General features: G+C 43.5%; 1 protein-coding gene across 1 annotated transcript in view; it reads right to left on the bottom strand.

Annotated features, from left to right (window-relative positions):
• Positions 1-16227, bottom strand: part of CSMD1 (CUB and Sushi multiple domains 1) — a 4503734-nt gene that overhangs the window by 407814 nt on the left and 4079693 nt on the right. The window contains exon 54 of the mRNA XM_078647516.1: positions 7614-7787. Within this exon, the coding sequence (XP_078503642.1) occupies positions 7614-7787 (174 nt within the window). The remainder of the gene's footprint in view (positions 1-7613; positions 7788-16227) is intronic.

Genomic DNA, 16227 nt, shown 5'->3' on the forward strand with positions numbered 1-16227 from the left:
AATGTTTTGTTTTCTCTAGAAAATGTAAAAGAGGGGGAGGCAGTCCAAAGTTCCGTTAAAAGGGCAAAGGAAAGGATCGGTGGTTTGAATTATCAGTCAAAAAGGGGAGGGGGTGCAACAATTTTTCCTACCGGGTTACACTGTGCTTTCACCGGAACTGAGGTCTGCAGGATTCTAGTAATTCAAAGTGAGGCTGGCGCCAGCATGGGAGCGCCGACGTCCCGCGGATACAGTTTCGTCACTCCACGGGCGATCATGGCAGTCATTCCCTATCGGGGGTCGGAGACTCCCGCGGCTCCTCTAGAATCTTCAAGGTCGTGGAGGACTACGGTGGTGGAGTCAACCAGTGACCGGGCCATTTCTTTATGCTGGGCCCGCTCTTGCCAGGTCGACCGCCATTTTGAGAGTTCGGTAGCTACTGGCGATCGCGGGGTCAAATGAGCGGACGGGCTCCACCCTGCCGGGCGAGACGTTGCAGCATGGCCACAGTGGAAGAACCCTTTTCCGGGCGCCTGGAGCGCTGAGGGTGCAGCTGGGAAGCCTCCACCTGGGGAGGCGGGAGAGGCCTGTTCGCACCGTCTCTCCCTCCCAGTGCACCCCACGGCGTCTCGCTTAAGATTTGTTATGGCCAGACCAGGCGATGAGGACGAGGGGGGGGGTCGGAGGCATGTGCAAGACATCCCCCCCCCCAGTGTTGTCACAGCCATTATTCAAGAAAGAAGAAGTGTCCCGTCCGTCTTCGGGCCGGGCTTCCGGTAGATGTCGGCCGGACGCCCCTGGCTCTGGCCCCATGAACGGGTTTCTTGGTTTATCGGCTGCAGCCGGATCCCGTCGGCCTCGGCCCCCCGACCGTTGGTGGCCGGACCGGAAGAGCATGTGGCGGGACTACCTGAAACTGTCAAGGGCCACCGCGGCCGGACTGGGAGAGAGAGGGGAGGGTCGAGGAGACATTCCCCCCCCCTGCAACTGTTCAGCGTTGTAAAGGCAATCCCCTGGCCGGGTCCCGCTGGCCTCGGCCTCTCCTCCGGCTACACCCTACGTTAGGATCTCCTGGCCGAGGCGTGGCAGCAGGACCCGCCTTATATGGGCTGCTCCCGGCTGGGCGTAGCCGCAACCCTGCCCCACCTTGGAAGTTTCCAGAGTGGGGGCGGATGTTCTACTGACTTGCATTTTCCCTAGTCTATCGATTTTTTTGGCGTGGCAGGCGGTGGGACAGCGAGGGGTGATTTGGTTTCTCTTACTGTTTTTCTGGTCTCTCACCACTGGCATATTTTAACATTTTCTTGTTTCTAGGACATTAATAGGTTTTATCATTACGTTATGTTATCGTTTCTTTGTTCGTTGTTTAATAAAAGTTCATGTTCATAAGTGGCCTACTGATTTTCGTTTTCCTATTCTTTTCTTTCCAGGTTGTTTCATGCTAAAGTTTCTGTTAACAGAATACAGTGATCACTTCGTTATTATTGCATATGTCCTTTTCACTAGGGGTGCTCTCTGGTCGGGCCAGATGACGTATCTCTAGTAAATGGTCCGGGTGAAACAGGTGCATCAATCAGTGGGGAGTAGATAGGCATGACAGATTACAACGGGGGAGAAAGGTCCGCATTACGTACCCTTTCACTATTTGCAAAGATTTTCCTACGTATATTTGCAAACAGGGAATACCTCCAAAAAGAACCAATTCCCAAACAGTCAATGTTTGGGGAAACAATCAATCAATGAGGAACGAAATAGGCACGACGTGTTAAAGGTTTGCGTTACCTACCCTTCACTATCTGCAAAGGGAGAGAGAATATTCCTATTCTTCCTCGTTTGCAGGCAGAGAAGATTCTTAAGAGAATCAACTTCGAACAATTCAATGCTCGATTCAAACAATCAACAAGGGGTACTGTGAACACAAATGAACGCCGCTTATGTACATACACATTGGTATTATCAACAGGTTGTTCCTAATGTTTCTATTTTAGGGAGGTCAAAAAGAGATCCCATTAGTGGCCTACTGATTTTGCTCGATTCCTTTTGTTTTTTTACACGATTTTTCGCTATCTGCAAAGACTAAACAGAGTATTGCGACTCTGTGCTTGTTTGTAAATAGAGAATGAACCAAAGAGAACAATCAATCAAATGGAGAGAGAAGCAGGCACGACGGATTACAACAGGGGCAACGGGGGCAAAGGCCTGCGTTAACTACCCTTCACTATCTGCAAAGAGAGAGTACTCCTAATAGAAATGAGGGGTGGGGGGCAGCATTCAAAGCAGATCAGTGTGCATAAACACGAAAATGTTTTTACTTACCACGTACTTGACATTCGACAGCTTATGATATTTGCTATTAAAAAACCATTGAAATTCACTGAAAAAAACATAGGTTATAGACCATATATAGTTAGGAATTAGCATTTAAAAAACCTTATTTTACTCACACAAAACCATTGAAATTCCATATATAGTTAGTTGCACTAACTATATATCGCGCACCCGCAATCCACTGCTGATCATGTCACATATTACATCATTCATGACATGGTCAGTGACATCACTGATGACATCACTGATGACATCTCATTTGACATCATTCTTGCGCTAATACGATAAACCTCTTCAGACTCTAATATAACCTTAGATACACTCAGTGTATACAGACACTCACACACTGCCACTCATCCATGGAGTTACTCACACACCCAGTCAGTCATGCAAAGAAACAATCTCACCTCCATTTCTTCAACTATACAGTTAAACACACCTTACTTATTGAAACATATACTAACACATATTTACTCTCTTATACAATCCCTGATACAAGTTCACAATGATCGATACAACCACTCACTCATTCAGTGGCTCTCATGCACAGTTATTTATATATGCCAACTCTCACATGTACTGTGTTTAACATATGTACTTACTATGACATGTAGCATTGAGATATCCATTCACTCATCAATACACTCATGCACACAGTCAACTGCCCATGTAGCTGTTTCCACATGCAGTCTTGAACTCATACACCTAGTGAATAAACTGCTCACACATCTATGCATAGAGTCACACACCTTCCAGCCACCCCCACACAAACTCAATCTCCCATAGAAATACTTGGGCAACCAATTAATAACACATATAGCCTCTCGTATAGCTAATGATCAACACATGCAGCAGTTTACATCACAACAGACATAATGATGCACAAATTAAGACAGTTTAGTCACTAACCCATGCATTCAGTGAGACACATTTAATCACTCACTCATACAGTCAGTCACGCACCTACTAAATCCTTCATCCAGACACTTATACATCCACTCATTCTTCAATATGTAAGACATATTTTAACTTTACAGAAACATACAGTCACTGGATGTTGTCAACAGTGATGTCATCAGTGATGTCATTTGAGATGTCATCAGTGATGTCATCAGTGATGTCACTGACCATGTCATGAATGATGTAATATGTGACATGATCAGCAGTGGATTGCGGGTGCGCGATATATAGTTAGTGCAACTAACTATATATGGAGTTTCAATGGTTTTGTGTGAGTAAAATAAGGTTTTTTAAATGCTAATTCCTAACTATATATGGTCTATAACCTATGGTTTTTTCAGTGAATATATATATATATATATATATATATATATATATATATATATATATAGAGAGAGAGAGAGAGAGAGAGAGATATGTAGATATATATATGCAAGCAAGAATAACACAAATGCAACTGCTAAATGCATGGATAATAATATGAAATGAAACACAAGCAGATAATGGTAATAAAGTGATACACAAGCTGATAATATTACAATTGTATGTATTGTATTGTATTGTATTTCAGATTTATGAAGTGCGCTGCAACCCTACGGGCATCCTGGCGCCTAAACACAAGCAGATAAGAAAAGATACATACACTAAATACATCAGATGATTAACTTGGATTTGTACACAGACAATGGCACATCACAAAGTCAATACTCAAAGAAAATACCTCAGATGATTATAGCCACTGGAAACTGAAATGTGCACATAGATACTCACACATAACAATGACTGTTCTAGCCACTGGAAACTGAATCTGCACACAAACAGTCGCGCATCACAATGGCAACATCCAAAAATAAAACACATCACCTGGTACAAACTTCATCCTGACCCACTCCAGTCTAGGAGATTCACAGCCGGGGTCAGGAGACTCAGCAACCAGATTCCTGCTCTGAAGACGCATCTACTGTGCAGGTTCCAATCCCAGTTTCTAAGTCCACAAACCCCAGTTTTATAGCTTCGAAACACACTAGAAGGTTCCGAGAGGCCTTTCCATGCGGCAAGGAATCTTACTTGAATTGGCCACTTTCCATGCAAGCTTTCCAGAGGCAAAGGAGTTCTCACTTTCCTTCTGCATTCTCATGTGTTCCAGCCTTTATCTTAACGAAGCTTACAAAATTCTTTTGCAGTACACTCAAAAATCTCCAAAAACAACTCAACCTTGAATGTGACTAACCTAAACAACTTTAGTAATCTGGGGGCCTGCCTGTGTGCGCAAAAAGCTCAAGCAAGACAGAGTCAGAATTCTAGATGACATGAGGGCATGTCGGCATGTCAAAGGGCATAGTAAGGACTTCATGTTACTTCCCAATGTACAACACAATGCACATTTGTGCACCACTTCCTATAGCATCACACACTTCATCTCCCAATGTACAACATAATGCACACTTGAGCACCACTGCTTAAACACTGCATTTTGAGACCAAAAGGCTCATTCCACACCTCTTTCTCTCTCCTGCTTTAAAATGCACATCCGACACGTGGTGTTCCTGGCAAGGCTGTTCTACTCTGTGACAGCTCCCACTTTAAAACTACAAGAGATACGAAAGAAATCTTCAAGGCAAGAAGGGAACATGTGTGGAAAAATGATGTCAAACACCAAAAGTCAATTAAAATAATGGTAGTCGATGGTCATCATGTGGTTTCAAAACATAGGAGTGCCTCTAGCAATACACCAGTACGGAGGCAGCTTACAAAATAGCATAGCCTTGTACTGGTACCTAACTCCTGCCTGAGTTCATAAATGGTGCCCAGAGCATACAGGGGAATGCTGAAGGGGCTGTGGCAGAACTGGCACCCTACTGCACTTGCTCTGGGAATGCGCCGAAGCTGGTTTGGAGATTGATAGGGCCTTCAACACTCAAATCCCAAGGCCCTCTACATACACCATACTAGGGCTTCCCAATCCTCTGACAAACCCTCTCAAATTGATGCGAGGATGGGAGATGGTGCATGTATTAGGAGCCTCCCATAAGGCTATACTTTCACTGTGGAGCTCCTATATAACCCCAGACTTCACAGCATGGCTACATACATTCTAGTGCATACTCAACATGGCTACATGCACTCTAGTTCATACTAGGTATGAAAAAGGTAACACTTGCAGCAAAACTAAAGTAATATACCCACCAGGAATTATGGACCCCCTTTATTAACATCCTATCCACAGAATTTAATGAGCTGACCTTTCCTGACCATTTTAAACTACTGCACTTGAACCCACACTTGATGTCGTCCTCCAAAATCTACCAATGACACCTTGAGACGCAGGACAGACTCCAACCTCTGCCCTGTGTTGCCACTAGATGGAGTTGTAACCAACATGTGTTTTACTTTTGCAAGCGTGATGAGGGAGGGGGAGGTTACAGAGATGAAAGTTGGATTTTGTTACCAATTTACTACTGCATCACACTGCTGGCTCACAAGTTGTAGGCGGAAAGCTGTGTAAGATTATTTCTTTATCGGAAGTTTAACCATAATTAACAAAAATGATCCACAAACAATTATATGATAGGGGCAGCAGGGAGATACTAAGAAACAGTGTACAACACCTCTAGTATATTGACTAAAATAAACCAAGTAAAGCATGTAAATATGCTGCTTATGCCCATATAGCACAAACATGATACTCTATTGTGGCAATTTATGTAACAGTCCAGGCCAAATATACAGTGACTATTCATGACAGCCAGTGCACAATTGGTATGTGCTTTAATGTTAACTGTTATTATTTGTGCTTATACACTTCCCATCATCTATAGACAACCAGCTGATAAGGAGCATCATGGTAGCAATGCAGATTGTATTTTACAAGTAAACACATCTCCTCCCTCCTTCTATATCACCCTTCAATCATTCATCATTAAATCAATGATATTTCTAAGAGTAGGAGCCAACAGAAGATACCCCTCCCTATTTGGCTGTCCAGAAGCACCAGTACCGGAGCTGCATTAAGCTTAGATGTTTTGAGTTGGGAGCCTTTTAGAGACTTCTGTCAGTATAAGACAAATGGCCCTCAAGTACTTGTGACACAGCAGTGCCCTATATTCATGTGTAAGGAATTGTATATGTAGAGGTTCCAGCTAGTCGTGTAGGACTTAAGGGTGTCTCACACTGCTAGGGATATCTTTTTCAAGGCTACTATATCCCACAGCTTTCTGTGCCATGCTGCAGCGTCAGAAAAGAAAGACTTGTATTGCCTTTACTATGGCAACAGCGAGTTATTTACATCTAAAGGTCTTTAGTGCCCTGGAGGACAGGATGGGTCTCCCTAACAAAACCATCTCTGGTTCTTTCGGGATTTGACCTCAAAGGCAGAAGCCATAAGGTGCCGATAGTGCCACAAACTCTCCAGCAGACATCACCCAGATATGTGTTCCATTTCCCTATTCTTTCTGCTGTCTTCTACTAGTATGTCAGTGATTTGTCTTGAGGTTCTCCAAGTCATAGGGCAGTTGCGAAGGTGTGTGCTCTATTATTTAGGTGTTTCCACTCCTTGTGAACCAGCACATACCCTATCTCTGCCTCTCAACTTTTCTGTCCTGGACTTTGTAATGGTGTATGGAGTCTAAAGGATACCTATAGAGTATGGATATTAATGCCCTATCATACGGTCCATCTTTAAGTAACTTCTCAAACGTTGTGGATGGGCAGGAAATAGCTTCCCTGGTTGTAAGATGAAGGACCCACTGTCAACGTTGTGTGTGGTATTTGCTTTAAATGAAAAGAGCAAAAGCAACATTGTGTACCAGTCAGTTAGTGCAAATACGAGTTTAAGACTGATATTCAGTTGCTTGATGCCAGTGTGAAATGTCCCAGCATTGGTGTATTGTATGTGATATGCCACCTGATACCTCAACACTGAGCTAACTTACAAGATCAAATACCTATTTTTAGTGTAAACCGAACTCTTTTATTCCCTCCACAATGCATTCAGGCTTTTAATCACTTTCTTGATTATTTGATTTTTTTTTCACTCAGTGCTTAGATCAATGATTAGATATTCTATTGGTGCTATCAACTCTCTGTTGTCTATAGACTCTTACGCTTCATTCCTATGAAATATAAATGCCTAGTTGACAGCAGCTGTTCATCCATCAAGACTCACTAAGAGGTTTTTTGGCAGTGCTGCAGGCCATTCAAGATTCAGACATTTCTCAGGATTAAGGTCCTAAGTACCAACATCTCCTAGACAATTTCACAAGAATTTTAACACAAAACACATTTGAGAAAAATGTAGGTGAGTAATTTTTCTTTCACACAAAATGATTAGTTCATGTTATTTTTACCTTGGCATATTGGTAGAGGGCTGCTCCATTGCCCATTGCTGCGGCATTGTGCTCGAGAAGGACCCTGGATTAAATACCCTGCATTGCAGGTAAAATTTACAACATCATTCAGATTGAACTCACTGCCATTTGTAAATCCATTTGCAGGGTTTCCTGGATGTCCACAGGTAATTGCTGTTAAAAAAATAAAGTCTATTATTATACTTGACTCCTCACCTTAACTATAACTTTACTTCTTTTCTTTCATAAATAAAAACAATTAAAGGTATCTATTGTGATTTAGCTCAACTGCCTACACATTTTAAACAGTGTATGAGGTAATGCAATTAAATGAGAAGGGGTACCCAAAATGCACAACATGGCTACTTTGTGGTTTTCAGTGTTTGACTCTATAGAAAGTTGACGGGAACATGGTGGCCAGCCGACATGCTATTCAAGAGTTCCCAGTCCTGATTGCCAAAGGGGTATTGTCAAAGTGAATTATAAAAGCTTCTCCGAGTGAGACATCTGTAGCTTTCCCATGTCTGATTTTATGACCTTGTAGGAGTGTACATTTCGGGCTGTGGAGTCTCTGCCAGACAGATTGCTGTGGGGCTTGGGGTGTACAATGAATTTAATAAATTGAGGACGTGAGTCAGGCGGGATAATCCTTTCTTGCTGCTACACAGTAGGCGACACTGCTAGTATATTGTGTGGCCAGTAAAACAGGAGTCATGGGAAAACCAACTGTGCAACAATCCTGGTAGGTGGATAGCAGGTATGCAGAAAGGAGGAGGAAGAAGACACATGGAGGAGTGGGGAGTGACCAAGAGAGAGGAAACCAAATCCAGTAGTTGCACAGGCACATTAAAGGTCTAGCAGTGAAGTACCTCTGCTAGATTGTCGGTTTAAAGGAACAAGAGAAACAGCGAAGACAGAAAGAACAAATCTAGGAATTAGAGAGGACTGCATAATGTACCCTGAAAATAACAGATATCTGATGCACAGTGAGGGGTCTTGTGAAAAGAGACAGCTTAGGTTTTTAAGAGAGGGAGATCTGGGTCTAAACAGAGCATTGTTAGAAACATTTACCTTCTATTAAAACAGAATGAAGAGAATAATCCTTCTCTTCATTCTGTTTTTAATAGAAGGTAAATTCCCATAAAAAGGCTAAAAGGTCAGTCAAAGTTAGAGAATTTCTTGGGTGGCTTGCTGCTCAAAATAATATATATATAATGCAGGCATCCCCTGCACAACACACAGTGAGATACACTCCATCTTTGAGAAGCTATTTCAACATACAACAGCCTATAGTGAGAAACTCATTAATTACAGGAGACCGAGAGCCCAAGCATCAGTCTGCAAAACTTTCAATCTGAGATATATAATGAGACCATGTCAGTAAATAATGAAGCTTTAATTGTGAATATGAAGGTAGACAAAGTTGATATGGTACCTGGGATGGAATAGAAATGCCAGAAGGTAAGACCTAAAACTAAGGGGAGTAAGACTAAAATTATGGGTAATAAAGCTACAATACTAGTCTGGCTTTTTGGAGAACTAGAAGTATCTGTTAATGCAGGACTGACCCTAACTCCAGATAGGTTATGATTTCCACCTCCAATCACTTTATACCCTTAACTGACTACAACACTGTATTATATGATAGCGGAATCTAGAGGGGGAAGAAAATATTGCAGGGTGAAATAACCTAAGGATTTTGAATATTCTTGAAGGAATTGGAAAGACTGACCAAAAACTATATATAATAAAGTTTTTACAAATTAGAGTTTTGGAAAAGTTGGCTGAGTTTGATCTTGAACATGGAATTCAACTTACACATAGGGAACCTTTCAGGAGGAGATTGAATAAAAAGAGGCTAGGAAAATCTTAGTGAGCGTTTTGTAATATGCGCTGAAATAACAAAACCTGGCTACCACGCCAACAGTTAAAAGATTGCAACCAAGGCTTTTGCTTTTCACATTAAGGTTAATAACTGAAAGGCCACACGTGGCAAGCAAGGGACCTAGGTAAACCGATAGAAGAGTTAAAGAATCATGCAAAACAAAATAGGTTTTAGAGGCACTCAGGGATATGCCCCATACCAGCATTTTTGAGCATCAATGGGGCATTGGGATGGGCATCAATGGGAGGGCATGTTGGTTAAAACTAAAAAGCAAATAGGCCTCCTAATGTGGCCAAACGGCTAGGGGGGTCGACATCGGAGCTGGGGAACTGGGTTCAAGTCTCGACATGGACGCTCAGCATTCTGTGATTCTGGGCAAATCATTTAATCTCCCTGTGCCTAACAAAAAAAAAATTAATGTGTGCCTGGATGTAACGTAACTGGTGCTCATGTAAAGCTCTCTGATACCTCCGGGTCTAGTTAGCGCTAGATAAATCTCCCCCCTCCCAAAAATTACTTGACATGCGCATGTTAGTTGAATCACAGAAACTTTGGTGGAATGGATGAAGTTCACAGGTAAACCATAATTATAATATGCCTCTTATCATGGAATGAAAATAGCCTATATGAGTGAATAACTTCACATGACTGAATGCCATTTAATGCTGTTGCAAGAGCCCTTTTGACCAGACTGGAATGCAAAGCCGTCTTTAAGTGAATGTGGGCACAGAGGGTCCTATGTTCATATCAATTATTTTATGAGGTGCCTGTAGATCGTGGTCCACATCTTAGTTTATAAAATTGACTGCAGTAGAGGTTTTATAGTGAAAGCTAAGACCCTGGTGATGTGAATTGTAATGACCCGCATATTGATGATCCTGACCAACAGTCCGCCCTTTTAGTTCATTTACTGAACTTTCCAACTCCTTACATAATATTGGGAGAGTTTACGAATTTGATAGATAAAACATTCAATGATCTGAAGCTATTCCAGGCAGCAGCAAAAATGTAGTATTATGTGCAGCGGGTGTTGGGGCTGTTTACATTTTTATGTGAATCATAACACAACCCTGCTTGTTTAAAGGATGCACTTGCCGTGCCTTTTCCAGTGAGAAGTTATTTTAATCCTGTGAATGGTTTGGGACACGGAATGGTCCCGAGAATTCCAATATGGCACCGCTGCTGACCCAGCCCCGAAACGAGGTCAGCACTCCAAGTCCTTCGACAACGATAGGAAGGAAAAACCAGGAAATTGGACTGCCAGAGAGAGCCAGGGAGGATATATTGCACCCAACCACAACAAACTAGAGAGAGGAGCAAAGAAGTATAGATGAGGATCCGAGACCATGAGACAGTGGAGAAATTGAGCAGGAGGAGAGAGGCGAGCCAGTAAAGGACGGAGGAGCCGATTGCAAGAAGGCACAGAACAACAATAGAAGATACCGCTCTGGGAGTCCAGCACTCCTACCAGGGAAGCGGAGGCTGTGACTCCTCTCCCCATGGCCTGAAGGTTCAGGCAAGTGAAGCGCATGCCATTGATTTCAATAAAGGGTGGTGGGCAGGGTTGCGGGCCACACCACCGTAAAGTATCAATGTTTTCCTCCTCCCTTGAGGCACGAAGCACATTAGGGCACTGGTGAAGGCTATTCACTACAACCCGCCCTCTGTAAATAGAGTGTTAGCTGGGCCACACCCTTACCCCATTTTTACTGGGATGAGACGACCCTGAAGACCTGGACCTCAGAAGCACGGAGAGGATCAGGACTTATCGCCAGCCTATCGGGAAGACTGGACCGAGACTAAAGTAAAATCTACAGTACTGTTCTTGCTTTGCTTTACTCTGACCTCACCTGGGCCATCCTAAGAAGCTTTGAGACTATCCTACCTTATCAATAAATACTAATAACATTTAACTTCAGGGTAGTGTGTCATTGAGGGAGAGACCCCTCTGGTACACCACGTGGGTCCTGAGTCTTACACATCCATACCATTGTGAGTAATGCTGTCAGGTCAAACTACAGTGAAAACAAAAAGATAGTGTTTTATCACATATTTCTAGCAAAAAGAGAAATATATTAGACTTGGGTAACTAATAATTGCCCAAGCATACAAATGGATGAAGTCCATTTAAGTGACTCATAAATTAGGTACACAATATCAAAGAGAAAGAAGTTAGAATTCTGGGGGATGCTCCAGGGAGCTACATAATGATGAAGTGACGTTATTAGGAGTTAGGCGAGGAGGCGGAACTTGGTAACACAGCACGGACCGCGTTTGGACCATTGGACCGTGTATCTGCTACTACCTGCTGGCTGCCCCCTCTGCAAGCTGACCATATTGGGGTGGGGGCCAGTGGCTGACTGAAGCCTATAGGCTGACAGAGGGAGCAGAGGAGGCAACAGTGACACAAGGGATGCCTCCCGACACGTTCACAGCAGCATCACCCTGCTATGTCCTCCTGTGGCGTCTGTGTCTTGTGGCTGCAACTCCACGGGGCAGGATTCAGCCAACATGCCAACATTCAGCCAACATGAGCTGGTGAGTGCCATCCAGCCAGCCTGCCAGTTGATGGCTGAGATGTGGAGTGTCGAAGGCATGTGAGCCCCTGAGTCTGTGGGTGGTCAGGCCACCAGGTTTGTGCCCCTGTGCACACGGAAGTGGCCCAGCTTGGCTGGGCGCAGCTTGCGGGCAGGAGTTCCCCACTGTATCCTCACACCTGAAATTAAATTAAATGAAAATTTGATTTTAAAGCGCACTACTACCCAAGGGTGTCTTGGCGCTGAGACTCTCAGTAAGTGAAAGGAAAAGTGAGTTTAACCAGACATCAAGTGTGGACCGTATCGAAAAAACATATGAATGCTGTACTAATTTTTAAACAGTCATGTTTTAAGAGCCTTACGAAAGGTAAGGAGGTTTTTTGTGCATTTTAGTTTGAGGGGCATCAAGTTCAAAAGCTTAGCAGTGGCCACTGCAAAGCTCTTACTTCCCCAGGTGGCTGTCCTGATTTTAGGTATGACCAGATAAGCCTGAGCAGAAGATCTTAAAGTCCTGGATGGGGTGTACCATTGAAAGAGCTGTCTGATGGATTCTAGGCCGTTAAGTTGAAGGGCCTCAAAAGCCATGCACAAAGACTTGAACATTACCCGCATTCTCACCGGGAGCCAGTTGAGTAAAGGGAGAGATTGGAGACCCACTGATGTTTTGGTATCCCAAGAAGCAATCTAGCCACTGCATTTTGGATCATCTGGAGCTTATGCAGACCTTTCTTGTGGGCGGTCAAAAAAAGCCCATTACAGTGGTCTAATTTTGAAAAGACGAGTGCAGTGATCACTGCCTTGCGTAAGTCAAGAGGAATATAGGGTTAAACCTTCCTAAGTGATTTAAACAGAAAGAAACATGAGGAGGTGATGGCACTTGTGTGTCAAACAAAGGAAAACTTTTCTTCGAATTGGACTCCCAGGTTTTTCACTTTGGGAACAGGAATTGGGGGAGCTCCCCGTTCCTGAGGCCTCCATTTGGGAGACCAGAAAGATAGGCGATTGCCGAACAGAAGCACCTCAGTTTTGTCTGAGTTTAATTTCAGACAACTGTTAGACATCCAGCACCCGATCTGTTACATACAGTCATGGAAGCATTCTGCAGTTCTGTCTAGATCTTCTGTGACCAACACTATAATCTGGGTGTCGTCAGCATATGAGACAATTGAGAAACCAAAACCTTTACTCAATGAAGCTAGAGATGTAATGTAGAGATTAAAAAGAGCTGGACTCAATGTCAATCCTTGTGTTACACCACTGTGTAGTGTAAAAGATGTTGAACTCTGGGCACTGGATTCCACAAACTGAACTCTATCAGTGAAAAATGATCTTAGGAGCAGTGCCCCTGATGCCTAATTCAAACAGACGATTGATGAGAAGTCCATGGTTGACGGTGTTGAACGCTGCCAAAATATCTAACAAAATTAAGGCAGCGTTCCCTCCCTCATCTGAAGTTGTTCTGACATACTTGGAAGCAGTTATCAGAGCTGACTCCGTGCTATGTTGGCTTCTAAAGCCAAACTGAAATGGATCGAGCAGCTTTTGTTCCTGGATGAATAGAGAAAGCTGTGTTCACTGCTTTCTCTACCATCATAGCCGGAAAAGGAAGTCAAGAAACTGGCCTATAGTTGCTGGCCTCCAGGTCCGGCTTTTGTAGGAGAGAGAGAATTGATGCTATTTTCCATTTTTTGGGAAAGTGCCCTAAAAGAAACATTTGATGAAAAATCAATACCAGGTGACCAGGGACAATGGCAGAGGTCAGCTGTAGTACTCTGGGTGGAGAAGGATCAAAAGGTAACTCTGAATTGATTTAATTGAACTGGTCTTTTACTTGCCCTGTTGTGAGAGGGGAGAAAGCAGACACAATTATGTTCATAAATTGATATCGCTCTGATGATTCAGCTGGCAAGTTGGCTGCTACCCTGGTGTTGGTCCCAGTTTGGGTATCTGATACTCCCTGATGCTCCCTCAAAAAGCATACAGCCCTACACCAGCTTCTCATCAGTTCCCACTACTCTGCTTGTGACCCAGCAACACAGCGTGCTCATGTCTCCCCCTTGGATCTTTTGGTAATATTCCTTGGCAGGGTAGTGGAGATAGTGCCCGAGACTCCTTATGGTCTTGGTTCATCTGGAACATCCTAGACATCAAAGCAGCACTTCTCCTGCACGTTTGCACATCTGCCCTTGAGGCTCCTTATAGGGTTCTGCAGTCACCTGCAGCCAGCCGAGGAAAGTGCGGGGAGAAGGGCTTGGAGAGTGTGGGAGCTATCAGGTCTGAGCCTCAGGGCCCAAAGAAGCAGCTAAGCTTGGCTGGGTGAAGATTGCGGCAGGGCTCCCCTGCACGCCTGCACTTGACGGTCCTTGATGGACTCCGAAGCTCCTCCAACTAGCCTGCCAACTGCTATCCAGAGTTCTGTCTCGCTCCCTTAAGATCAGCAAAAACAATTCAAATTAAGTAGAGCAGCTTCCGCAATATTACCGCACAATAGGAGTACAACGGGAGCACAATAGGAGCATACAAAAAGAGTGAACCAGTGATCCAGCAACCCAACTATACTAGTGCAGAACTAAGCACGCAGGATTTAAGGCTGCTCACAAGGAGGCAGAAGGCAGGAAAATTTGGGAACTGATCTCACAGAGAGCTGGTCGCACCAACATGAGATCAGGGAGAGGGAGTCAAAGGGGATCATGACAGCCAATTAAAAGGAAAAGCAGCTGCAAGGGTCAAACGAAGCAATACAAAACAAGTACACCAGCAGAGAATAGCGCCTTACCTGACTTTGGTAGCTGCAGAATCTGCCACAACCTCAACAACAACAGGGTGTCAACCAAAGATTTACACAAAATGTTCCTTCGTGAAAGATGTAAGGGCTGTGCTATGCTCAAGTAAACAAGGTTCTCAACAGTATCCTACAGTGGTTATAGATTAGACCAGCACCTTAGGCATCAAGCCAGTAATGTTGACAGAAAGAAACACAAAAAAGGCAAAAAGAATTTCAAGGTAATGGAGGCCACTAAGTTCACCAAGGAGCAGCCGTGCCCAAAGGGCAAACAATCAGCACAGTTCTGTAAGACACAAGTATGCACTTGCTTAATCACTCAATAGCGTAGACAGCTGCAGAAATGCTCACTTAACCGAGAAACAAATGCAATGACACCTCATTCTCAGAGAGGACAGGGGTCATAAGTACCCACTTGAACCAACAACTAACATCTTATCAAACTCAAATACCTCTAGGCAATCAACATCAAACCCCTATGCACCCTTCATACCCCTAGTGGAAACAGAAAATCTTATACATAGCAATTAAGAAACCCCTATGGAAGCCTACCTTAAGGAAAAAACGACTACAAGCTCCATTTTGCAACTTCAAGAAGCAAAAGATCTCTTAGGCGGGAGAAAACCAGACTACCTGGGCACCATAATGTATTCACATCTAAATGAAGATCCACAGAGTATTATTAAATCTGACTTATCGTATGACAAGTCAAGCAATGGAGATAAACTCAGGGAACCTACCTGGTTACACTCTCCTCCACAAAGCAGGCCTCAAACAGCACCCCTGATACTGGTTCTACCCCAGAGAGGCAAGTTAAAGTGACTGCAAATGGTATTACATTTACTACAACGTATGTCACAACGCAAGAGTGTGAAGAATTGATAGTTTCATATACCCCTGAAATACCTCAGGAGAAAGGCAGTAAAACACCTGAAATCAGGAACACGGAGAAGCAAAACAGGACAACCAACCAAAAATGGACATCTTTATTAAACACCATGCATCTTTATTAAACACCATGCAATTATCCATCAATGCGATGCAATACCAATTTCATGAAATGGACATTCACCCATCTCTCTTCAATATCCTGGCCAGACATGTCTCAAATATTGATATCAAACTATCTGACATCAAGAATCTGATTAGTAGGTCTCAAGCTTAAACACAACTAATTTAACCATGTTGCACTTGTGTCGCAATAGTTGACAAATTATCAACACTACCATCCACAATGGCGGATCTCCGGTCTGACATAAAAGAATCAGCTAAAACCACAAGGGCAGCAACTCAGGTCAGCCCTGTGATGGGCAATATAATAAAACAACAAATAACTGAGAAGGTTTAGGGGGGCAGAACCAGCAAAGAAAATGCTCAAACACAAAACAACCGTTCTCAGGAAAATGCAGA

Source organism: Lissotriton helveticus, chromosome 6 (genome assembly GCF_964261635.1).
Source record: "Lissotriton helveticus chromosome 6, aLisHel1.1, whole genome shotgun sequence".
NCBI classification, from domain to species: domain Eukaryota; kingdom Metazoa; phylum Chordata; class Amphibia; order Caudata; family Salamandridae; genus Lissotriton; species Lissotriton helveticus.